The sequence below is a fragment of the Wolffia australiana genome, chromosome 4 (genome assembly GCF_029677425.1).
Source record: "Wolffia australiana isolate 7733 chromosome 4, ASM2967742v1".
NCBI classification, from domain to species: Eukaryota; Viridiplantae; Streptophyta; class Magnoliopsida; order Alismatales; family Araceae; genus Wolffia; species Wolffia australiana.
In genome coordinates, this window is record NC_135838.1 from 7352057 (window position 1) to 7378677 (window position 26621).

At 40.1% G+C, this 26621-nt stretch overlaps 3 protein-coding genes across 5 annotated transcripts; 2 read left to right on the plus strand and 1 right to left on the minus strand.

Moving 5' to 3' along the window:
• Nucleotides 1-6110: 6110 nt before the first annotated feature.
• On the plus strand, nucleotides 6111-13522 carry LOC144701778 (Ribonuclease II/R family protein). The gene is made up of 8 exons (XM_078573536.1): nucleotides 6111-6240; nucleotides 6321-6565; nucleotides 6636-6689; nucleotides 6757-6825; nucleotides 7363-9288; nucleotides 10296-10367; nucleotides 10457-10884; nucleotides 10980-13522. The coding sequence occupies exons 2-7, from the start codon at nucleotides 6371-6373 to the stop codon at nucleotides 10781-10783; spliced, it is 2643 nt and encodes an 880-aa protein (XP_078429662.1). The 5' UTR covers nucleotides 6111-6240; nucleotides 6321-6370; the 3' UTR covers nucleotides 10784-10884; nucleotides 10980-13522.
• A 126-nt stretch (nucleotides 13523-13648) lies between these two features.
• On the plus strand, nucleotides 13649-20229 carry LOC144701776 (calmodulin-binding transcription activator 3-like). Of its 3 annotated transcripts, none has more exons than XM_078573533.1 (12): nucleotides 13649-14053; nucleotides 14740-14859; nucleotides 15844-15959; nucleotides 16094-16182; nucleotides 16489-16531; nucleotides 16667-16844; nucleotides 17425-17544; nucleotides 17617-17852; nucleotides 17981-18295; nucleotides 18360-19475; nucleotides 19550-19864; nucleotides 19937-20229. In XM_078573533.1, exons 1-12 carry the CDS (start codon nucleotides 14014-14016, stop codon nucleotides 19979-19981), a joined length of 2733 nt encoding a protein of 910 aa, XP_078429659.1. In that variant the 5' UTR covers nucleotides 13649-14013; the 3' UTR covers nucleotides 19982-20229. The 3 variants fall into 3 exon arrangements, with proteins under 3 accessions (XP_078429659.1, XP_078429660.1, XP_078429661.1); XM_078573534.1 differs by having other exon boundaries at nucleotides 13649-14030; XM_078573535.1 differs by lacking the exons at nucleotides 13649-14053; nucleotides 14740-14859 and having other exon boundaries at nucleotides 15844-15952.
• A 4834-nt stretch (nucleotides 20230-25063) lies between these two features.
• Nucleotides 25064-25892, minus strand: LOC144701779 (multifunctional methyltransferase subunit TRM112 homolog A-like). Its single transcript, XM_078573537.1, has 2 exons — nucleotides 25231-25892; nucleotides 25064-25150 (listed from the first exon to the last, which is right to left on the minus strand). Exon 1 carries the CDS (start codon nucleotides 25667-25669, stop codon nucleotides 25289-25291), a length of 381 nt encoding a protein of 126 aa, XP_078429663.1. The 5' UTR covers nucleotides 25670-25892; the 3' UTR covers nucleotides 25064-25150; nucleotides 25231-25288.
• Between the last annotated feature and the right edge of the window lie 729 nt (nucleotides 25893-26621).

Below are 26621 nucleotides of genomic sequence, written 5' to 3' on the forward strand. Positions count from 1 at the left end.
AGAGAAGTAGGCGTACGAGGAAGTGCTCATGACGGTCTACCCGAAGGCGTTCGGGGTTGAAGCTCGTGCACCAAGGAACGAGAAGTGCCACCGGAAGACTCCTCAGCAACTCTGTAAGTTGGGTTAGGGTACCTTACAAGGGAGGATCCTTGATAAGGATATCCTGAGTCCTAGTTTGGACTCAAAGGGGGACCTTCGATTGACTCGATCACTTAGCGGATCGAGGAACCAAGTAAACTTGGTGTCTTAGAGAAAGGAGGTGAGAGTTAAAACAAGGGATCATTAAAAGGTATCTAGATAATATAAAATCAGAAAAGCTAATTCACCCCCCCTCTTAGCTTCCAACAATAAGTAATGTCAACCCTCAATATCATGAATGTCAACCCTTGATCTGGGGAGATAAGTAATTTTATAGAAATGATTTCATGTAAGAGGAAATAAAACAATTTTGAAGATTTTTTTTACAGATTGTCATGACCATTCAATTGATCTTCATTTAAAAACAAAATTATTAAAATACACTTTATATTGAAGGAAAATCTATTGGCAAGGAGTTTGGAAATTCAAATTTTCAGTATTTGCATTACAATTTTGTGTATTTTGAATATTCTTTGAAGGTTGTATTTGTGCTTTAACTTCATGTTAAATTATCATATGCATATTTAATTTCCATTAAAATCAGAAACAAAGTTGACCTTGGAGTATAAATATTTTCAAATGGGTATTAATAACCTATTAATTATTGGGGTTGACTGTTGGATCTCAAAAGTTGGCTTAGGCATATTGTACTGTATATCCATGTTTATTATTGAAGTTGTTTAACCCATATGTTGTGGTTTTATAAGGTGTGGGATTAAGACGTCATTCATATAGATATGGTTGCATATTTGTGTAGAAACTGAGTCAATTACATAATCGTAATGGGTGGTTTTGTAATCTGACATGCCCATGAAGGCTTATAAGAGAATGTTTGTGGTCCCTGGATTAGGCAAACCGCGAGACCCTCTATCCCCCATTTGCATTTGAGAAATCAGTATCCACTTTTCTGGTCCAGAAGATTCACTCCAAGCCGTCAAATAAGATGGACTTTGGTACGCTTCCGTTGACAATAATTTCTATCATCAACATCATTGTCTCGGTTGTATTTTTTTTGGTTAATGTTTCTTCTAGTTCTCATCTTACTTTTCAAATTATATGCATAATTTCATTGGAAAAATAAATGTGTTCTCCTGTTGTTTTGGATTTAATAATTGGATATTAGATAGCCATCATTATCTTCCCATGCCTCTCACTGTATGTATTTTGTCTTAGGATTACAGAAAAGGGAAGGAAGTAGAAAACCACAAGCACTATCATTTCACAATTAAACGAGCATATGGAAACACAGTTGGTCATTTATTTTCTTCCCTTTTTTTCTTACACTAGGGAAAATGCATGTTTTAAGTCAGGGGTGAGATATTTTCATTCTAGGGTTACAAATTTTTATAATACTTGCATCATTTTAAGTTGAAATTTTTCTAGCGTGTAAATTAAGCTGTTAGAAAATTAGAAAATTTAAATTTTCTCCCATGTCTAAAATCATACCCAAGTTGGAGAACCCATTCACCCTACATCCTAGCTACAAGAGTATCAAAGGTATGCTTGTGCAAATGATGGACTACATCTCTAGATACAAATCCATGTGTTGACCCTAGCTACTAATGATACACTTAATCCCAAGTTAAATAATTAAAAGATGGAAGTCCTCAACATCAACTAAAATCTGTGGATAAAAAAAACAAATATTGGGGGTTCTTGTTTTGGAAGCACGTCTTGTCATTATTCTATTAATTTGTAGGTCAATGTATTCATCATCCCATTCAAAGGTAGACACATGTCACATTATCAACCATTATTTTTATCTACATTTTTTCTACGCTCTTCCAGTGTTTTCTGCCCCCTCGCTTACTATTGGGAGTAAGCTATTAGAGTATAACTTTTCCATTGGTTTTCTCATACATACCTTACCTATTCCTCTGAGCCATCCTCCATTCTCTTCCTTACTTCCCAGTAGTTAGATATGACCCTCACTGAATATGTTTCATTCATACACATTTGATATTCTGTGCTTGATCAATAATAGAAGAATGATGAAACTTAGAGGGGAAGCCTAAACACAAAGCTCACCACATGTGAGTGATTGACCTACAAATGAAGAAAGGAGAGAACATATTATGGACCATATTATTATTGGGTTCTAGAGGCCTTGACATGGATGAACAAAACAAAATGATCCGCAGCGGAAGACTTGAACGAATCGAACGACATCATCAAATCATTGAAACGATGTACATTTCCATGAATCGCATCCGTAATTTCTTGGATCCCGGAAAGAGGCAACTTGAGCTGCTCACGTGTGCAGCCTCTAGGCGTATTCACGCGATCCTCGGCAAGTCGAATCTCCTCATTTTCCTTGACGAGCCCCGTTCTACCTCCACCATCGTCGTTACGCCGTTTCGATCGCATAGAGCATGGAGAGGGGGTGTGGGGAGAAGGGAGAAGAAGGGGAAGGCCCCTGAACAATTCTGGGCCTCCCCCTATTTATACTAAGTGGGTATTTTTCACAAAACCCCCAAAACTTAAGTATATCTTCCAACGTCTAAAAGACCATTTGCGTGTGACCCTCAAGGGCCATGCATCAGTATAGTTAACGACTCGAGCAACTCAATAACCTTTATTGGCCTTCCAAATTAATTAACTATGTCAACATATAGATTAACTAATGTCAGATCGATTCAACCCAATCGATAGGTCGAGTCTCCAACTCGTGGGGTGACAAGCTACACCTCGTGTTCTAGAAGATACAAAGGAGTGTGTATCAACTCACTCATGGAACCTGTTCATCATCAGTTACCGTGTATGTATAATCCCTTATCGACTTGATGCTCCTTGGACAACTTAGGATATGGTCAATTGTCAAACCCTAATTGGTCATCCGAGTTAGTACTGATGCATTCGAAAATCATCGGAGAACTCTTCTTCGATATTTCATTACCTTGGCCAAGGACTTCCTCGCATCATCTTCCTCAAGCTATCACCTCTTATACCGAGGGTGGACGATCCCATGATTAGAGACTCATTGGCCATAGCCAAAGTACAACAGTCCGTCCACAAGACGTCTTTGGTGTCTCAGGTCTAAGGACCACTTTTACAATCGTGACGTGAATCAACCTGATTGACAGTTTGGTATAATACCATTCAGGGATTTGTACGGATCAATTCAGTGAACTCTTTCTGCTAAAGAGCACCCACCATCTATACTTAGTGTCTCCACACTAATAGCTATGGAACCGACTATACTCATCACATGAGTGAGGCTAAATAGTGTTATTCTATCCGGATACTTCGATGTCCTTCTCACGTGTCCTTCGAATAAGAATGTTTAGAACACATGCTTAAAGACTAGTGATCTCCGTATTACGATCTCATCATAATTCACTAAGTCCGATCATGTATTCACGGACTTCACTATAAGCATCACACGTGCACTATAATGAATATGTTGTATTAATGAACATGGAACGAGATGTGGAATGTGTGATTGGCTTGTCGGTCACATATATTTCCATCAAGTATCATACCCAGTGAGAAGTAGGCTTCCCTTCTCATGGCCACCGACTATTTTTGAAACTACGAGGGAGTTAACATGTGTGCACTAGCATTAGATTGGTATATTCATATTTACAGGTGCATTTATATATTTCATGCTTGCTCATCCATTCAGGTTCTTAAGGTGAATTAATAATCCAAGGAAACTTCAAAATAATTGCTAAGGGAATAACAATTGTTTAAATTGGGGGGTCTGATAACATGCTAAAATGATCGCATATGATTTCCATCAATCATAAAATTATTAAATCTATATTTATATTTAATTTTTTATTTTTGTGATTTTTTTTGTATTTTGGGAAATTTTCTGATATTAATTTTTTTGTTAAGTCAGAGTATAAATTTTGCAAAACTTTTGACATTAAATATATGGAGTTATTTTTTTCTACATCAATATATATTTATTATATTTTATGAATTATATATTTTTTGCCTTCAAGTTTTTTTGCAGCACATGGCACTACTTGATTTGATCCAATGGCTACCAATCAACACTCTCCACAATAGTGGATACAACTATTTGGAAAAAGATGCCATAACAAACTATAATTTCCTGAAAAAAAAAGTAATCACATGGGTGACATGACCAATAAGTATTGTGAATTTAAAATTCAATATACGCTACTATGGAGATTGAGAAAAGTAACATGTTAAATGACCCATAGATAAACAGGGGTCATGTCCTTTCTATATGAAATGGACCCTTATTACTTATTATATCCATATTTAACACATTGAAAGGTCAAATAAATGGAGGCGGTTTCTACATGACATGTAAGCTCATATAGATGTGTACTATGGTGCACCCACACTTGCACACACTGCATGCATGTCCATGCATGGATGTTGGAAGAGAAAAAAAATGTTGAGGTGACTCATCACCATGAGTCACCACATCACACACACATGTTTATTTAATTTATTCTTTTTGTTTTATTTTTATGGTAGGGACACATGGCTACACACTGCTGGACTAAAACGAATATTGTGAGGTGTTGCACATAGGATACATAACCACGTCACACATTTATTATTTATTTTATTTTATTATCTTTTTGTATTTTTTTGCACATGGACACACGACATTTGTTAAGTTGTAGATCATGATCAAAATGAAAAATATGTTCCAATCATGAGATCAAATATCAACAATATAAATAGAAAACCCTAGATGTGATAGTGGTGACGACGATGAGGAAAGAGAATGTTTTTATTAAATCAACAGCTTAGATTGGTCCAACTTTGGAGGCTTGATTTCTAACAATCTAGAAGGTTGATTAAGCGGAAATTTTGAGGGCATCTTTGTTTTTATTCCCTCTTTCCAAAGATTCCCTTGATGAATTCATTAGACGAGGTGGCAATGTATATAAAATAGCCTTTGAACTTGCTTCCCAATCGAGTAGTCTGATTGAAAAGAGATTGAGGCTAGGGGTTCATCGAGGGCTGCTATTGGTGTCCTGGGTTTTTGGAGAGAGGAAACATATAAGTGGAAAAGCCTGCCTGAATATACAAACTGCCATGGTCCTGACAGAACGCAAGGGTACATGGCAAGTCTTAGACCTAACATTGTGTTCATCAACATTATTAGGTTTGATCTATCTTCTCCTACTTTCATCACATTTCTATTTTTATTACTGCATCTTAGCATTCCTAGGCCGCATCATCCCATCTTCCTTAAGCTATTTTAAACATTTTCAGCTTTTTACATGAATTTTTTCACCAAAATGGTTAATAGCAAGATGAATCTTAACATAGAAAGATGACGAGCGAGAGCAATATATATATTTTAATAAAAATACAAATACGTTGGATCTAGTCGCACATCAATGAGAAAAATCTAAGATGCGAGCTTAATGAGAGTATGTACCATGGAATTTGCGCATAGTGTTAACATGAAATAGCTATCCTTAAGTGATGCCAACAGGCAACTCAACTCAAACATTTAAACATAATAAAATATGGTTCAAATCTAACTAAAAAACTAATACATTTAAAAGTCATAAGAATCATAACTCATAAATAATTCTGAGACTTCTTAGATGATACCCTACAAAATAAGGTCAAATTGAAAGAAAATTGATTTTCAAGGTTATTTCTCATCTACGCAATAAAAAAATCATATTGAAATGTAAAAATATGAAATCAAAACAAATATTCTCACAGCTGTTTGCTTGTAAAGGCCTGATTTAACTAGAGTGATAATATATTTAGATGCATCAATCACCATGGGAGTTCATACTCTTTATCTAAATTGAACATCACCAACTCTAATATACAATTAGCAATATTAGCTCCAATAGAAGCTTATAGTATTATGCACAATTTTTTCAAAAAAATAATAATTTGCACATTTATTTCATTTTTGGTTTATTTTTCCTTTCAACTTTCTTCAAAATGATTTCTTGCCCTTTTATTTTTAATTTTAAAATAAGTTAAACGAAGAACAAAGTCGGTTAATAGGCTTTATTTTTAACGTCGGAAAGAAGAGGGAAATCTCTCCCACTGCGAATGCGTGCAGACGAAGACAAGATCTCAATCTCATACTTGTCGCCGATCGAAGAATCGTATATAGAAGCTTGAGGAATCGATCAGGTTTGTCCGAAGAAGTTTTAAATTTTTGTTTTTTTTCAGTTATTGGGATTCGAATGGATCTGGATTCTTCGTCGATATAGGAAATTTTCGCAATTTCGGTTGGATTATTGCCTCTGAGAGAAATCACCTGATGCCGGGGCCGGTCTGCGCGCCTGGCTACGAGGATGTATCGTCATCAATGCCACAATACTTGGCCGTTGGACGAGGGAAGAATTGCGGGTCCTCCCCATCGACAGAGTTCAATCGGAGAAAGATCTTTGCGCAAGCAAACCCTAGGTATTTTGATCCCCACTGGTCTGAAGACGCTGTCAGAGGAGCTCTACAGGTCAGATTTCACTCACGATTATTCGAAATTTCATGTCGGGGTTCTTAAATTTCGATCATTTTTTTCTCAGAATGGTCGCGCATTCAAAGCTGTTCTTCGTGTGAATGCTTATAATCGCCTCGAGGTTTGATCTCTTGTATCTCATGTATAATTATTTCCTGAAGGCGACAGTTAACTTCAGTTTTCCACAGGCCTATTGTACTTTGGATGGTGTTCCAGTTGATATTCTCATCAATGGAGTTTCAGCGCAAAATAGATCGGTGAGGATAATCATTATTTGTTTTTTCCATTGATGTTCCTGGTAAATTTTTTGCGAATTTAGTAAGTTTACAAGCACTGCGGCTGAAATAGAATGATTTTTGCAGCCTTGCTACTTACAGCCTTCCGACCTTGTTCTGTATGATGGCATTTCTGTTTAAAATGTGGCGTTATCTTTTATTTGGCCCTATTGTTCCTCCCCCCTCGTGATACATTTTGTACATAGTTGTTTTTAGTTTGAAATCATGCCTCAAAATTATGTTTTATATTCCTTTAAATCCACAGTAATTATGTTCTTCATTTATCACTGACTATTCTTCAATCGGTTACATGAACTGTTTTTTCTTCTGCAGGTGCTCATTGATTTTTATTGTTATTTTTCTTAAAAAGTTCTTCAACTTCTATTTAACAATTACCCGTATGTATATGAAATAAAATTTACATTCATGTAAATTTTGATTAAATTATAAAATTTACCATCAATATAGTTAAACCTATTTTATTTAACTGAAGCCTTAACATTTCCCCTTATTTTCAAGGTTGAGGGCGATGTTGTTGCGGTCATCCTGAATCCCACGTCAGCATGGGTGAGATTGAAGAGTTCGTCTGCCCAGTTGGCGACGTCTGATTCGTCAGTCAAATGTAACACAGTGAACGGAGAAAATTCTCCAAATGGCGACAAATTTCTTTGTGAAGAGCACGACTGTACCGAGGACCCCGTCTCAGACTCGGAAGCTGTGGAATCTTTAAGATCACTTAAAAGATTATCTGCCATGGTCAGTTCCTTCCCCTCAAGACGACCGACGGGAAGAATCGTTGCCATTATTGAACCATCTCGCCGTCGAGAAGCGGTCGTCGGTTTTCTTTCAATCAAGAAGCCTTCGCCAAACTTTCACAATAAAACAGTGCAGTTAATCCCAACAGATTCGAGGTTCCCTGAGATGCTGATCGAAGCAGCCAGTCTGCCGGATTACTTAAAAGAGAAAGTATTAAATGATGAGGAGGACATCAAGAAGGAGCTACTTGCAGCCAAGATCACCACCTGGAGTGAATCAAGTCTTCTTCCTCGCGCCCAAGTGATGCATATTTTCGGAAAAGGCGGTGAAATTAAACCGCAAATTGGAGCTATTTTATTTGAAAATGCGATTTGCTGCGCTGACTTTTCCTCCGAGTCTCTCTCTTGCCTTCCCAAGCTGCCATGGTCAATACCCAAAGAAGAATTTTCAAAGAGAAAGGATCTAAGAGAAGTCTGCACTTTCACCATCGACCCTTCATCCGCCGTTGATTTGGATGATGCCTTATCCTTTGAAAAAGTCGGTGCTGATGCGTACCAGGTGGGTGTTCATATTGCAGATGCTTCTTATTTTGTTACCCCAGATACTGCTTTAGACACCGAAGCCCAAGTTAGATCCACAAGTGTGTATATTCTTCAACATAAGCTGCCGATGCTGCCGCCTTTGCTTTCTTCAGAGTTGGTCTCACTTCTTCCTCATGAAGATAAGCTAACCGTGTCTATAATATGGTTAATCGATCTCTCTGGGAACGTTCTGAGTCAGTGGATTGGCCGATCTATCATTCGATCTTCTCGCAAGCTCTCGTACGAGGATGCTCAGAGAATCATCGATGGCTTTGATGTCATCACATCGCCGATCACCGAAGCTGTTAAAACACTTCATCAGATATCAGAAAATTTGAAGGAGAAAAGGCTGAAAGATGGGGCATTATTGCTGGAGAATGCCAAGATTGAAGTTCTCTTCGATGAAAATGGAAACCCGTATGACTGGGTGACACGTCAGCAGAAGGAATCAAACTTTCTAGTGAGAGAATTCATGCTTCTGGCGAATAACACTGCTGCAAAAACAATCTCAAGATACTTTCCTGAAAGTGCTTTATTGCGCAGACATCCAGAGCCGAATCTTCGGAAACTTGGAGAGTTTAAGGCATTTTGCAGCAAGCATGGGTTCGAGCTGGACACGTCATCATCTGGGCACTTTTACCTCTCTCTAGAGAAAATAAGAGAGAGGCTCAAAGACGACAAAATTTTATTTGAAATTTTAATTTCCTATGCCTTAAGGCCGATGCAGTTAGCAGCTTATTTCTCCACTGGGGATTATAGAAATAAGAAAGATGAATGGGGTCATTATGCTTTGGGGGTGCCTCAGTACACCCATTTTACTTCGCCTCTGAGGAGATACCCGGATATTGTTGTTCATCGGATGCTGCTTGCTGCGCTGGAAGCCGAAGATTTTTATTTAAAGAAAGGAAATGCTGAATTAACAGATGGGTTTTTAGAAAATGGGGAATTTAGAGAATTTTTGGTGTCCGCGGCTGAAAAATATGGGGTGCCCTGTGCAAAAGATCTTTCAGAGATTGCTTCTCATTGCAATGAGAGGAAATTGGCGAGCAGGCAGGCTGAGGAGGCTGGCAAGAAAGTTTACGTTTGGGCTTTGCTAAAAAAGAAAGAGGTAAAAAAGAAATAAATTCAGGGAAAAAGGAAAGTAATTTTTTATTTAGATGGAATTATGTTTTTTGAGACCTTAGCCCTTGGATATTTGATATGTTTTTTTTCATTTTTCGGGGTAATATTCAGCATGTTCTCCAATTCAATCTTGTTCTCTCTGGGAAAGAGAACTAGAAAATGACAGGATCCCAGAATAAAGCACTATTTCCATTTTCAAAAGTATGGCAAACTTTTTTCTGGAGAAGACGTATTTCCTTTTGGAAAATTTCGTACCTTACACTTTAAGCTGTGTTTGTCGTGATTCTTACATCTAATTCGATTAACTGGTTTTTGTTTCATTCATACCGTGCAACACCAATCATTATTTTGTTCTTTTTTCATTTTCGTAGAAATATTTGCCGTGCACTTAGATTCTATCGTGTTCCTTCTGATATCGTCTTCATTTTTTTGCGGGAGAATTAAAATATTACATGATTCCCGGCTTAATCACTATTTTCAATTTTGACGAGTAATCTTTTCTCTGGAAACGGCATTTATACGTTTTTTCAGAAACTTTCCTAGATTAATCCTTAGGCTATGTTTATTGTGATTCTTGAATCTAAATAAAACAAATTTTGTTTCATGCATATTGTGCACCTCCGATCATTATCATTATAATCATCTCGTCATACTCCGATTTTTTCATGTTCCTTCTTATCTTGTCCTCTTTTTTTAAAAAAGATATAAAAAATGACATGATTCCCGGCTGTAGTGTTTCTCTGGAAAATATTTTTTTAAAAAGAATTTTCCCATATTAATCTCTAGGTTTCGTTAATGTTTAAGTTAGACTGGATTTTCATGCGTACTGTGAAAATTACACTAGCGCAAGTTTACCCAGCTGATTAAACCTGGTAATTTATTAATTATATATTTTGCTAATAACCATGATTTTTACTTTTTTAACCATTTATTAAATGATTAACCGTAGAATCCTGATTTTGGGTTCGATTAAGCTAGCTTGTTTTTTCACAGATGCTGGTATCAGAAGCTAGAGTGATCCGGCTGGGGCCAAAGTTCATGTCGATCTACATCCATAAACTCGCAGTATGAACCATCCCCACATCATATTCCCCTCATCTTCATCATCATCATCATCATTGTCGTCATCATTTCTCTCTCTAAACTTGCTGCAGATTGAGCGGAGAATATCCTATGCTGACGTGGAAGGCCTGGAGGTGGAGTGGCTGGAAAACACGTCGACGTTGGTTCTTCACCTCTACACTGGCAGGCGAGCCCAGAGACGGCCCAACCCTTTAAAAGAGGTTGCTCTGGTCGAATACCCAACCGAGTCAACGGGCGTTGACCGAGAGGCGAAGGAGAGAGAAATTTTGCCTTTGTCTCTACCCTTGACCCTGCAACCTCTCTCTACGATTCCGGTTGTTCTACACGCCATTGGAGGAGAGGGAAAGAGCCCCGAGATCGGGTTGAGGCTGTATCTGAGCTCCTACTTTGCTGTATAGCGCGAATTCTTCCTAATGTTTGGAAGATATCACGAAATCGACTAAAGTTGGAGCGGTCGCCGCTGTACATAAAACTGCTCCGAACCTCTGCGAGATTCAGGGTACAAATTCTTTTCTCTCTCCATATCTCTTTGTGGTTTTCTCTCTCTACTTTGTTCTGAATGGCTGTTGTGTTTTTTTTTGGCCCGGCACGCAGTCTGAGAGACCGAGTGGCTTCGCTTTTTACTGAGCTGCTGGCGGAGGAAGAAAGGGAGCCTTTCTCCACCCCTCTCTCTCCTGCTATCCCTCCCTGTCTTTCTCTCTCTATCTTTCTCTTATCTCTCTCTCTATCCATCACTCTCTCTTCTCCATACATTCTCTTCTCTCCATCTCTCTCCCTCTAGCAAGCTGTCATTCTCCATCTTGCTCTTTGTGTCTCCCTCTCACCTTAACACACCCTCTTTACCCTTCCCTCTGTTACACACTCTTCCCTCTCTCTCTAGTGAGTCTTTCTTTATCTCTCTTTCTCTCTCTTTAACCCACCCTGTTTACTCTCTCTGTTACACGCTCTTCCCTCACTCTGTCTAATGAGTCTTTCTTCATCTCTCTTTCTCTCTCTTAAACTCACCCTGTTTACTCTCTCTGTTACACACTCTTCCCTCTCTCTCTCTAGGGAGTCTTTCTTCATCTCTCTTTCACTCTCTTTAACCCACCCTGTTTATTCTCTGTTACACACTCTTCCCTCTCTCTCTAAGGAATCTTTCTTCATCTCTCTTTCACTCTCTTTAACCCACCCTGTTTATTCTCTCTGTTATACACTCTTCCCTCTCTCTCTCTCTAGGGAGTCTTTCTTCATCTCTCTTTCTCTCTCTTTAACCCACCCTGTTTACTCTCTGTTACACGCTCTTCCCTCTCTCCCTCTAGGGAGTCTTTCTTCATCTCTCTTTCTCTCTCTTTAACCCACCCTGTTTACTCTCTGTTACACGCTCTTCCCTCTATCCCTCTAGGGAGTCTTTCTTCATCTCTCTTTCTCTCTCTCTCTTGAACACAGCCTCTTTACTCCTCTCTTGTGTATCACACTTTCTTCCCTCCATCTCTCTCTCTGCAACAGTATTTCTCCATTTCTTTGTTGCTCCTTCTCTCTGTCCTCCATCTCTCTCTCTGTAACACACTCTCTTCCTTCCATCTCTCTCTATCACTCTCTCTTCTCCATCTTTCTCTCTATCACCAACTCTCCCTGCCTTCTTTCTGACTCCATCTTGTATATCTCTCTCTCTCTCTCTTTAACACACCCTCTCTACTCTCTGTGCCACACTCTCTGCCTGCCATCTCTCTCTCTAGCAGTCTTTTCCTCTATCTCTCTCTCTTGAACACTCCCTCTTTACTCTCTCTGTACCACACTCTCTTCCTGCCATCTCTCTCTCTCTAGCGGTCTATCTCCATCTCTCTGTCTCATTGTCTCTTCCTCCGTCTCTCTTTCTCTCTCTAGCAGACTTTATCCATTTCTCTCTCGCTCTCTGTGTAACGCATTCTCTCCCCTCCATCTCTCTCTCTCTCTAGCAGTCTTTTTCCAGCTCCCTCTCTCTGTAACACACTTTCTTCCCTCCTCTCTCTGTGATACACTCAAACCTCCGCGTCTCTCTGTAGTAGTCTTTCTCTCTCTCTGCAACATATTCTTCCCTCCATATCTCTCTTATCCATCCATCTCTCATTCTCCCCTCTCTCTCTCTATCCCTCTTTCAGTCTCTCTCTCTCTCTCCTCCATCTCTCTGATCCATCCATCTCCCTCTCCTTCATCTCTCTGATCTCTCTCTCCTCCATCTCTCTGATCCATCCATCTCTCTCTCCTCCATCTCCATGATCCTTGGTCTCTCTGATCTCTCTCTCCTCCATCTCCATGATCCTTAGTCTCTCTGATCTCTCTCTCTCTCCATCTCTCTAATCCATCCATCTCTCTCTCTCCTCCATCTCTCTAATCCATCCATCTCTCTCTCTCCTCCATCTCTCTAATCCATCCATCTCTCTCCTCCATCTCTCTAATCCATCCATCTCTCTCTCTCCTCCATCTCTCTAATCCATCCATCTCTCTTTCTCCTCCATCTCTCTCTCTCCTCCATCTCTCTAATCCATCCATCTCTCTCTCTCCTCCATCTCTCTAATCCATCCATCTCTCTCTCTCCTCCATCTCTCTAATCCATCCATCTCTCTCTCTCCTCCATTTCTCTAATCCATCCATCTCTCTCTCTCCTCCATCTCTCTAGTCCATCCATCTCTCTCTCTCCTCCATCTCTCTAATCCATCCATCTCTCTTATCCAATATATCTCTCTCTCCACCATCTCTCTAATCCATCCATCCCTCTCTTCTCCATCTCTCTAATCCATCCATCTCTCTTATCCATCTCTCTCTCTCTCCTCCATCTCTCTAATCCATCCATCTCTCTTATCCAATATATCTCTCTCTCCACCATCTCTCTAATCCATCCATCCCTCTCTTCTCCATCTCTCTAATCCATCCATCTCTCTTATCCATCTCTCTCTCTCTCTCTCTGTCCACCATCTCACTGATCCATCCATCTCTCTCTATCATTCACTCTCCCTTCTCTCTCTATCATTGTCTCAGTCTCTCTCTCTCTCTCTCTCTCTCTCTCTCTCTCTCTCTTTATCTCTTAACTACTTGTTTGCGACTCTTTATACTTTCTGGCATCTTCTGAGACGCGTTTTACTTGGTCTTTGACCGTTGACTCGAGACCAGTTCTTTAAGTCTTTGTCTGCTACCGCTCAGCATCAACGTCAACCGTTGGATTTGCCCGTCCGATCAGGATCAACTTTCACCCAGTCAACGCTAATGGAAAATACCGCGTTGACTCAACGCCTGAATTTACAAAAATTAAATTCCTCGGACAGGGGGGGAATGACGTTGGCGAATGGATAACTGCCACGCGTGGCGGTTCAAAAAGAAGGGTAGAATGGTCATTTCCGCTGGGCCCCTTTGACCGATTAAATTCCTTCGTCGCGAAGAGAAAAGTTAATCACTTGTTCATCAAAACGCGCAAAATTCTGGGAAAATTCGATTCGGCGTCCGATCTTCGATCTTTATTCTTGTAATTTGAATCCGATTGGCTGATCCTCGCGCGGCATCTGTTCTTCGCGTTTCGGATTCGTGCTGTTTATCTTGCTTTTTCCCTTTTGGGATGGGATGATTCTTTGGAGAAGCGGGAGTTCGCCTGGTTTTCGCTCGAAGATTCGGTCCGATGGCCGTGGCCAGGAGGTTTGAGATTGCTCCTCTGCTAGGCAAGTTGATTCCCTATTTTTTCCCGATTTATTTGCCTCTGGAGTTGATTTGGCGTTTGGATGTTCTTGCTCCCTGTCGCGCTCTCTGCGTAGGTTTTTTAATCGGTTTTTTGTAGTTAATCGGCATAGTTTTGCCGATTCCGTGGGTTAGGAACTAGGTCTTCCCGTACACTATCAGAATAATAGATTTTTTCTATCTTGAATTGCAACGCTGTGCTTCTTCATCTGCCAGACGACTGTTTGTCTGCATATCAATCGAGCTGATTGTTTCTTCATCTTACTCGCTAGTATCTTGGATTTTTTGGAACTATTTAGTTCTTCTGTTTTTAGTGCACGCTGAACTCATTTTGGAATCCTTTCCCCTTAGAGAGTTATCCGTAATTACACGTTTTGGCTCGCAACGGCGAGGAGGAAGTGTTATTTCTTATTTTTGACTTGCTGCGGGAGATGAATGAAGAAATTTGAGTTCTCTATTAAAGTAATTCATTTTTACTGCACTAATGTGCGGATAATATTGTGTTTTGCATCTGAAAAACGTTTCATTCTTTTGATTTCACGAGTATCTTTTCTTCTTGGCTAATGTTTGACTCGACTGGGTATTAAGTTGTTAATATTTCTAAATGCGCTTTCACTTGATTTTTTTTCTCAAAAAGTAGCTAATCTTTTCTGCTTTGTGGATCATGAAGATATGGAGCAGATACTGCTTGAAGCCCAAGAACGATGGTTGCGACCGCCTGAAATTTCTGAAATTCTTCGAAATTATAAAAGCTTTCGTATTGCCCCCGAAGCACCCAACAGACCTCGCAGTATGGTTCTTACCTTTTTGTTGAAAGAAATGATTCCTGTTTTTTAATGAGCGAAATTTTTAATTGGTCAATTTTTCATCATATTGATAAGACCCTCTGACACCAAGAACAATGAGAATGATGTCAAGACGATTTTTCACAAATGATTATTCCGATAGAAATCCACCGAACATATGAACAAGTACAAGGGAAGAAAAACAGAAAGAATGTACAGATAAATGGTACAAGGGAAAGAGAAATGGCAAAGGGAAAAGAGCTAGGCCGAACCGGCTTTGCCCATGAAGTACTCTTTCCTTTGCTCAAGAAAATCTGTCAAGAGAAATTCTGTTTCATGCGTCCGATTTTTTTTCTCTGATACATAGCTTGCGTCTAGTTTTTTTCAAATCATAGAGTGATGGAAATCCCATTTCTAGCTTAGTCTTTTCTCAATTATGTGGGTAACAATTGTTTTTAATGATCCTCATAATAATAATAAGGCAGCAGGCAAATCAAAAGAGCAACGACCAAACCGTTTCTTCTGAGTCTTTTTCAAACTTCGTTAGTGTTGGTTTATCATTTACTTCAACATTGTCATGGTTCAGCATTTCCTCTGTCTAAGAGAAATCGGTAATCTACTCATTTTAGATTTCAATCAGTTCCACTAACTCTGAACATGAGCAAGTTCTTTTGATCCTGAACGAAAAATTCCTTATAGGGTTTGAATGCTGTCATTCCAGGGTAGTAGAGATATTTGAAGATAATATTTGGTTTTCTCCGTTGTAGTTGGTGTGGTTTACTTTCTATTCCTTGTAATGTTTGTGCTCATATACCAATGGGTTGATCACCGATTTGGGGTGATCTTCCCTCTTTTCTTTAAAAAATGTTTGTTTTCATAAAAGGCTCTCCAACTCAGATCTGATGCGTTTATTTTTTGTCTATTATTATCACATCAGCTTTTTCAGCTGTAGTTGCATTGCCTTACCATAAGATTCTTCACCTGGTCAGGTGGCTCACTTTTTCTCTTCGATCGGAAGGCGTTGAGGTATTTCAGAAGAGACGGACACAACTGGAGAAAAAAGAAGGATGGAAAGACTGTGAAAGAAGCTCATGAAAGGTTAAAAGTAAGCTCAATGGAAGAAAGATCATTGACAAATCATTTGTCCCAAGGATATGTTGGCAATTATAAATTTAATACTGTGTTGGTAGATTTTTTCTCGGAATTCGTGCCTTCACTTATGTTCTTTGTTTTCTGCAGGTGGGAAGTGTTGATATGCTACACTGCTACTATGCTCATGGTGAAGATAGAGAGAATTTCCAGAGGCGGAGCTATTGGTTGTTAGAAGAGTAAGATGAAGTTATTATCGCCTGGAACATTATGTTGATGTCGATAACTGTAAATCTTCCTCTCGATGTTCACGAAGAAAATTCACTTTCGTTCTTAAGATTGCTTAGGGTATACGCAGCAGTTCAGTCGGCTTTGATAGTTCTGTCTGCTTGCACTATTTCATGGTTTACATTATAAAAAAAGAACTTGCGTTGTCTAAGATTTGCCATCTTTTAATTGAAATTTCCTCTAGTAACATGGACTGCATGCATATTGATTTCTGGCAGCTGATTGATTTTTTTGATACGTTTCTCCTTCTGTGACAGGGATTATACGCACATCGTTTTGGTGCACTACCTCGAAGTCCAGGTGACATGTTTTCCATAATGCCATGATGTTCCTTAAGTTCAGATGTACATAATGCTCGGAATTTCTTGCTATAGGTCAAGATAATGAGTTAAATTCGTTTATTTATCACATCAATAAAATGAAAATTTCTTGCAGAACACAAAAACCAGCTTTTGTCGCCAGAAAGATGCTGAAGAAACTTCACCGACGACCGCAACAGATAATCCGTTTTCGTCCAACTCGTTTTACAGTTCGTACCCCTTGCATTCACAAATTACAGATGCCGACAGCATGGGAAGTGTTCCTGCTTCAGAATCTGAGAATCTGGAACCTGGTAATTTGAATCAGCTGTTATTTTAATAAATTATTTTATGTATTATTTGGTACATTATTTGATGTATTTTTTAGTAAATTATAAGTTGGCAATTCTCACTATTCCTTAAAGGTTGTCCGTGGAAGTAGACATGGTTGTTCTGTTCGTTCGTTTGAAGCGTACAAAAAATTCGCACAAAAGAACCACACAAGGCCTTGTTCTTTGTTATGTTCCTTTTTTTTAATAAAATGAACAAAATTCGCACATTCGCACAAATCCGCACATTCGCACAAAACTAGAACAAAATTCACACAAAGCGAACAAAAGAACCGCACATGGGTCTGTGCGATGTTCTGTTCGAATTCGTTTTTGTTCTGTTCGGATAACCGAACAGAACAAACAATTCACACAAATTCACACAAAAAGAACAGAACGACCCCATCTACGTGGAAGAATCCTCTTTAATAAGCTCAATTTACCTGGGATTTGCATTTGATATTTAACATCTGTGGACTGATTTGAGAGGAAAAATCACCCGGTGTTGTTCTCAGGAGGATAAATCTCGCTTTTAGTATATCTAAATCTAAACCCGTTGCTTCAGATAACTACCAAGCGAGTTCCAGATACCACCCCTGCCCTGAGTCTCATGTGCTTGAGAAGCCGGCGGCTGATGCCAGCCAATTAAAACCATATTTTCCGGTTCCTTATTCAACCGGCCAGGGTAACCACCAAAGTTCATTATACATATTGCATTCATTATTATCCTTTATTAACTTTTTTTCTTCTTCTGAAGGTTGTTACCCAGAACTCTCGTCTGGGTGGAACTATCTCTCAGCTAAAGCTCTTAATGGACGGGGTAATGCCTTTGAGTTTGACTTGTCAGACCGTATCACGACCAGTTCTCCAACAGTTGATTCATCTACCAACCTCTGTCCTGTGGAAGAAAGCTTTGAATGTGAATCTTCATGGTTTTCTGATGATTTAAAAGATGGTGTCTTGGCCTCTTCCGCAGTTGATGTGACCAGCCAGGTTCATTTTTATAAACTATTTCAAACTAGAACCTCTTAGCAGGAACATATTTCTTTTAGTTTTTTTTTTACATCTCTGAAAAGAGGACAAGATTTTTGAAAACAGAAGCGGCCTCGATTATGATGCAGGTCCCCTGCATCTTACCAGTGGGAAGCAGTAAGCATTCCCTCCGAAAGCATCTGTCACTAGACATTGCCGACATAGAAAACGACAGCGGTTTGAGAAAATGTGACAGTTTCTCGAAATGGATGAGCAAGGAGCTGGAAGAAGTAGACGGCGCGCAGTTCCAGATGAGCTCTGCCCATTACTGGCTCCAAGTGGAGGCTGGAAATCCACCTGAAAGTGATGACATGTTCTTGCTATGCCCGTCTCCTCCCCAAGACCAACTCTTCAGCATCGTCGATTTTTCTCCCCAATGGGCATATTCGGGCCAACAAACCCAGGTAAAAATTTCTCTGACTCTACCTCTTTTTCCATCGGAAGTTGACTTTCGAGTGCACGACCCAGGTTCTTGTCACTGGCTTGTTCTTGAAGAACAAGGCTGACGTGGCGAAATGCGATTGGTCATGCATGTTCGGGGAAGTTGAGGTCCCGGCTCACGTCGTATCGGACGGCGTTCTTGGGTGCCTGTCTCCGGCACACAACCCCGGTCGCGTCCACTTTTATGTGACCTGCTCCAACCGGCTTGCTTGCAGCGAGATCCGAGAATTTGAGTACAAGAACATTCCAGATTCCGTCTGTGGCTCCGCCCTCGACCTGCTCCTCAGCCGTTTGGAGAAGCTCTTATCTATTGACATGGAGCCCGGCCAGATGCGGGCTCCCGGATTAAGCGGCGCCAAGCTCCATCAGACTCAGAAAGTCAACTTCCTCTTGCAAGTCAACCGAGAGGACCCGGAAAGTCAACTCCTTAAGCAGAAACTCTGGGATTGGCTCCTCCGGAAGATTGCCGAAGACGGAAAGGGCCCATGTGTCTTGGACGAGGATGGACTTGGCGCGATCCATCTGGCCTCGGCTCTTGGTTATGACTGGGCGATCCCGCCGATTGTCTCCGCCGGGGTGAGCGTCGACTTTCGCGACAGCCGTGGCTGGACCGCGCTCCACTGGGCCGCGTCTCGCGGCGAGGAGAGGACAGTGGTGGCGCTGTTCTCGCTGCACGCGTCTCCGGGGGCGTTGACCGATCCCACCCTGGAGTTCCCTGGTGGGAGGACCCCTGCTGACCTGGCCTCCGCCAGCGGCCACAAGGGCATCGCCGGCTTCCTCGCTGAGTCAGCATTGACCAGGCATCTCTCTATTCTGACCCTCAAGGATCCAGGCGGTGTGGAAGAGTTCGAAGACGTCGAGAGGGTTGCCACACGTGCCGTTGACGAGAACATGGCAGCTGGACTCAGCGCCATCCGCCGCGCCGCGCAGGCCGCCGCCCGCATCCACCAGGTCTTCAGGGTTGACTCCTTCCGGAGGAACCGCGACGGCGACCTACCGCTTGTGACGGTGAAGTCAAACAAGTCCAGTCAACGGGAAGGGGAGCCTGTCGTGGCGGCCGCCGTCAGGATCCAGAACAAGTTCCGGGGCTGGAAGGGGCGACGAGAGTTCCTGGTGACCCGCCAGAGAATTATCAAGATCCAGGTAAGAAAAAAAAATCTTTTTAGTCAAAACCTGTTTGACGGTTGACTTGGGCGATGACCGTTGACTCGTGGCAGGCGCACGTGCGGGGGCATCTGGTGAGGAAGCGCGCCGGGGGGGCGATCCTGTGGACGGTGGGGATCGTGGAGAAGGTAATTCTTAGATGGCGACGGAAGGGGAACGGGCTACGGGGGTTCCGGTCAACGGAGATGTTGATGGACGGGGAACGAGTCGATTGCGACGTGTTGAGAGAGGGAAGGAAGCAGGTGACGGCCGGGCTGGAGAAGGCCCTGGCCAGAGTAAAGTCCATGGTCCAGTACCCTGAGGCCCGAGACCAGTACTGCCGGCTGTTGACCGTGGCAGAAGAGTTGACCAGCCAGTCGGGCGATTCCGTAATTTTCCCTACCCATTTATATTTTCCTAAAAAATGAATTGGTTCTTATTTTTTTCTTATATTGTTTCAGGGACTACTGGAGGGGGGCTTGAATGATCCTGACACTGTTCTGTGAGGGAACTTCTCTCCGTTCTCAGGTTGATGACCCTTGGCTAATTTTGGCTTTTAATTATATGTAATATTATTTTATTTTGTAAATTAACTGCTCTAACCATTGTGCTTATTTCTAGAGAGAGATATATGTAGGCAGGGCTCTGGTTTTACAGAGATGTATTGCTGACCTCATTTTGGATGAACGCCCCATTTGATGTTTTCTTTTACGATTTATATTAATTTTATTTATCTTAAACCTTCATGACACAATTTGAGTCAAAGATTGTACTTGATTACTGACTAAAGCAAATTGCGTAATTATTTTTTAATTGTTGTTGTAACTTTAACTTGCCCACAATCAAATAAATTTGATAAAATATAGAAACTCACTCAGGTGTATAGTATGAGTAAGGTCGTCTCCACAGGGACTGGCACATAAGTGTGTATTCAATAAATGCGTTGTTAGTTAATAAGATATAGTAATAAGACTACAATAATAAGTATAAGAAGAGAGAAGTAAATAATGAGTAGAGGGAATATTAGTTTAATAAGATAAGTATAAGAAGAGAGAAGTAAATAATGAGTAGAGGGAATATTAGTTTAATAAGATAAGTATAGAAGATAGAACATCAAATATCATATATATAAATATATAGTATAGGTACTAAGAAAAATAAAGAATTAAGAGATTACTTATTATAGCTAAAGATGATTGATAGTGATAAGTATTTAATAAGAGTAACTAGTTTAATAAGAGTAAGAACAAGAAGAGGAAGAAGTTAGATAGATAGAGAAAGACTTAGAAATTAGCGAATTATAATACACTAAGTATAAGAATAGGAGATATTAATGAGTGACGAGGTAGTAAGAGAAATTAAGAAGTATTTATATAACTATAAGATAGATTTTAATTATAGAATACTACTATAGATTTTAATTATAAGATAGATTTTAATTTTAGGCAAGATATTGTTATAGGATTAATACAATTAATTTATAGGTTTTTTATATGATTTTAATATTGCTATATAATTTTTATAGTTGATGTAACGAAATAATGGGTCCATTTAGTCGAAAACCTGAGAGGTGTTCGACCAAATTCCCCAAAGAGGGTTGAAATAAGCGATTTATATAGTTTTATTAGCTATTATATGATTTTTACATAGTTTATATATATTTATTTAGGCTAGAAAACGAAGATAACAGGGTACTTCTGCCGAACAACCATGAGGTGCTAGTCAGAATACCCGATAGAAGTCTATTTTTTTTTTGTATATTTTTATATGATTTTATAATAGGAAATCAAATTAAGAAGGGTAGTTTTGTCGAACGCCCGTGAGGTGTTTGACAGAATGCCCGTGACAAGTCGGGGTAGAATAGGTGTGTATATTTTTAATTTTTATAAAACTGGTAGATAGTAACTTATATCAATGGCGAAATATTTATCAAATTGGTGGATCTTTATTGGTAGATGTTCGATGAAATGCCCAAACGAAGTTGCGGTGACAATTTTTTATCGAAATGGATTAGATCAAAGATTAACAACTTGAGGCGAAGTAAACTATAAAACTCCTTGAAATTCCACAAAGACGAGCTCAGATTACCCGATTCTGCCCTGAATCGAAGATCGGCCGCCGCCTAGCCTCAGTATGCGTCTTCCCCTGCTCTTCTCTTCCCTGCTGGCATAGAATCAAGTACTCCTAGTGCTTCCTTGAAGCGTCCCAGAGTCATCCACAGCCACCGGCACTGTCACAACGCCATTGTCTTACTTTAAAGCTCCGAGAGGGATCCCTGCTTCTGGTGAAGGCTTAATTGTCAAAAGATACTCAAATTGGGGGCTTTCGGCCCCTTTTAATGGCCTGGGAGGGATCCCATAGGCCGTCCGATGGAGGGGGATGATCCTGGTGGTCCTCCCCTGCTATTGGATAGCCACTGGTCCTCCCTCACCGGCCAAAAACGGCCTCTGTCCAGGGGCGAAGTTGGACAGAAATGCACCTATAAGCGTCCAACGGCTGTGATTTAATTGCAGCTGTGGATCCTCTTATGGTGTACCCCCCTCCTGCCCCATCAAGAATGTATTTGGCTGGGGGTTAGGTTGGTAAGCCAGTCTAATGCTGCCCCGGAAAGGTTTCATTGGAATAAGCGGATAAGGTTTGCATCGTTGCCAGTGAATTCTGTGCAGTAATGGATCAGGTGAGCTGAATCCACCCGAGCTTGCCTGAACCCATTGTCACGATGGAATGTTTACTTTGTAACAAAAAGTTAATTCAGAAATTGACTTCTTCGCTTCGCGCCGTCGCTTCTCCGCTCCTGAAGTCAAGTGGATGCTTTCTTGCATTTTAGCAATTCTGCCATTTGCTCTTGCAACCGCTTAGACATTAGGAGATCGGCCTGATGAGGGCACACTGCGAGCCCCTATTTGCAAGGCATTGGAGTAGGTCTTTCATATATATATATAAATGATAATTATTAAAAACCCCAATTATGACATCTATTCTCTCTCACTTCACACCTCGGAGCGCATTTTTCTTATAGAGATAAAAGTGCTTTCACATCTTCTTAACCCAAGGAAAGAGGAGCTAAAAGGGGACTCATGGGAACAGATCCAGTGGAGACGAGGTGGGGCCTGTAGCTCCGAGGATTATAGCATGTGGCTATGAACCACGGTGTCGGGGGTTCAAATTCCTCCTCGCCCACAAACTAGGCAACATCTAGGGAGCTCAGTTGGTTGCTAGTTTGTGACGTGCCGCTGCTGCTTCTTCCCCGTCAAGAGATGTCTCTTTTTTATGCACATCCAAATACATAATACATAGCCAAACACAAAGGAACCGGTCTCTTCGGTTCTTGAAGTTCATTCACTGGCTTCTGGAAGGGCTGCGGTTCTGATTTATCAGAACAAAAGAAAGTAAGGTGCAAGGAGCGGGAGCAATGATTCATCAACTTAGGCGCAAGCAAGAAATGAAGATTCAGATTCATCATAAGAATGTTATGTTATTTTGAACATAAGAAGTCACAGCGAATGAAGAAAAAGTTATTGAGTGAAAAAAAAAGAAACTGCATCGAAATCTTCTTCTTCTTTGAAAGAAAGAAGGGAGAATGTCACGCCCCGTCAGCCACCACGTCAGCCTTCATCTTCGTCTGATTCACCCGCCAAGGTGCCTGCGATCCGCGTCAGCCTCTCGGGACCAATCACATCTTGAAAAAGAAAATAAAACAAGTTAATAAAGACGGTTAGATCTCATTTGTCCGATCTTCTTAAAGCAGATCGGGCGGACGAGATTATATTCGGCTCTTTAAAATGGCAGGAAACGATATGCGCTTTGGCCAAGTTGGCTTAAAGCCCATTCATTAAGTCTTCCTAAAGCTAAAAGGACCGCGGCCCGTCGACCTGCCGGATGATTCTAAAATATATATGGGATTTAAATCCCATATGGAAGATTTCTAAAAGATGAATCACTATATAAATTTTGGCAGAAATCATATAATGAAATTGAAACGGAGAATCTCCTCTGTACCGTGGGCATAGTTCTCCTCTTTGGGCTTGAGTGGGTCTCCCTTTAAACGTATGTGGCCGGCTAGGGCTTGCCTGTCGGGTTTGCTGCCCCTTGCCAGCCGTGGGGGGCTTGAGTGCCCTATTCGCTCGCCTGCTGTGTGGCTGGCTTGGGCGCTATGCACCTTGTTGGCTCCTTAGCCGGCCCATAAAAACCCTTATACATATATATTTCTTTTTTCTTCGTTAATTTTCTTTATTTCTTTATTCTCTTTATTTCTCCAATTTCGTTTTCTTTGCTGAAATAACATATATACATACTAAATAGAGCATTAGAAAATTAAAAATGTGTTAAACATATTTTTGTTAAGAAATTATTGTGTATGTTAAACATTTATAAAAAATGACATGAAAACATTTTTTTAACATTTGCTCTATTTAGTGCATGAAATGCAATACTTGTAAAATTGGAGAAAATACACATGAAATTATCCAAAAATGATATTAAAATAAGTATTTTTACATGACACTTTTTCGGTTTATTAATTATTAATACTATTTTGTTGTTTTAACACATATTGGGTTTATTAATTATTAGTACTATTAATACAGTTTTAACATACCCATTCTAACTGACTCGGGAGCACCTATGTTTGTGTAAAGATATGCTGATGTTAGTATCTTTCTGCCTTGATTTTTAATTTTTGTCAGCCCCCTTACCAATCTGTAAGAAATTACATGACACCAACTTAATATTAAAAAAAGTGATTTCTCTTTTATTCTTAATCATATGCAACATTTCTATTTTCGATGTTCTAAAAATGATTAGTTCATCTGAGCAAATCAGCTTATTTCATTAGTGATACACATTTTGGCAACTACTTTTATCAGGATTGGTTTAACCAGACAACTGGTTAAACCAATGTCTTTTTGATTTAATATTTACCCACCCTTACGAGTTTTGATTTCATTAGCAAAGCGCACCTAGTTCAATGTTTTTTAATTAATATTTTTTAGGTTTCAAGTTATTGTTTTTTGACCATGAACTCGCATTTAAACTAATTTTCATCGGATTCAGAGGCATAAAAAATGGAAACAAAAAATATACGACGAAAAAAGTCAGGCAATGTGTTCCTCCGAGGACGAAATATATAAGATTTTTAATCAATCGATTGTCGTAGTATCACATTAAGATAACAAAATCATAATTCCGAAATGGGAGAAATGGTTAATTGGACTAAAGATGGGCAATAAGTCCAGAATTACATATTATTTATAAAAGAAACTTAATCACAACTCTTTCTTTCATCGACGAATCAACCTTTCAGTTTGCTCAACGATGAAAAGCTGGAGAACTAAAAAGCGCTGAAATTTTTTTCTTCAGAGATTCTTCAGATCAAACCTAGTCAGACAAATTCACCAAATTTCGATTACGCTGAATATAATTAGCCACTTCAGGAATCCTCGCCAGGAAAAAAAATGATCAGACCTCAAAGTCCGACTTAAAAAGCGCTAAAAAATTGTTCCCCAGAGATCTTTCTGAGACCTAGTCAGACAAATTCACCAAATTCCGATTAAACAGTACATAATTAGCCAATCCAGGAATCCTCGCCAGAAAAAAAAACGATAAACTGTACATAAAACTTGTTAAGCATACAGATCGAACCTGGTCAACCATCAATTCACCAAACTCCGATTAAACTGTATATAATTAACCGATTCAGAAATCGCCGCCAGGCGAAAAAACGAAAATCACATCCCAAAAACGAGGGAATTCTCACCTTTCATTATCTTCCCCATAAATGAACAGTCAATCAGACGATCACCAACGCAAACCCGTCAGATCTCGTCCTCGTTGAGAAGCATGTTCGGAATCCCCTTGTCGATCGGGAACCGGCGACCGGACTCGGGGCAAACGAGAGCGCCCTTCTCGACATGGATCTCGAGAAGAGCGCGATGAAATCGGCGTAGAAACTCCTCCGAATCAAGCATGCTCGGATCGGCCTCCTCCGGTAGATCAACCACTCTGTGCTCTTCAGGAAGCGATCGAGCCGCCGAAACCAGCGCCTTCCAATCGATCCGACCGAAGATGTGCCGTAGAAAGTCCGCTTGGAAATCCGCCGCTCGCTCGGCCACGATCTCTGCCTCCAGCCTCAGCGGGTAGCCATTGACGACGCCCTTCACGTTGCACGCGAGCATGTTGTGCGTCAGCAGCCTCATCTCTCCTTCCTCGCGCTTCCCAAATCCTAACCCTAACTTCGCTCCGGAGGAGGACGACGATGAACCTCTCAGTCCCTAACCCTAACCCTAACTTCGCTCGTTGGAAGACGGCGAAGAACCTCTCAAACCCTAACCCTAACTTCGCTCCCGAAGAAAACGACGAAGAACCTCTCAAACCCTAACCCTATCTTTGCTCCGGAGGAAGACGACGAAGAACCTCTCACTGGTAGGGCCGTAGGGGTTTATGTCTTTATTTATAGGTTTTCTTTACCGTTGGTGTAAATAAATAAACCAAAAGAATTCCGCTTATTTGCATTTTTTTAAAATTGTGAAGTAAATAAATATGCTTTGTAGAGCCCATGATTTTAGGTGAGATTTATTGTTAGTGATTAATAACTGGAAGAAGAACATGATGTGTTAAGAGTAATCTCTTTTGAGAATTTGCTTGTTTATTGAGTTTTGAAATGAAAAAATACTCTTTATTGTGTAAAAGAGGAATTACTGATTCTTCGATGAATATTATTTACGATCAATAAGTGTCTCTATCAAAAGTTCAAGGTTATCTATAGAGCAAGATGCTAAATCAATAACACAATTACAAAAATATTTAAGATGAAACATTTCAATATGTAGTCTTCAATATTTCATCTAGTGGAAGAAGACTTTCCAATGAATCAACCTAGACGAATACACTGATTTTGTTGATCAACAGGAATTTTATTTATATTGAATGTCATCAAAATTGACTTTATTCACTTCCATCACTAAGATTAGAAAAACAGATATAGTAGCAACTAACATCAGTACATTATTAATTTAAGAAACTGGTGCATGAGCAATATGTCAGAACAAAGAAAAAAATATTTTGCAGTAATACCATGTTAGAGATGTTTAAACAATGGTCTATTCAAACTTTATAAAACAATTACTTGTAACATTTAGCTCTTTCTCA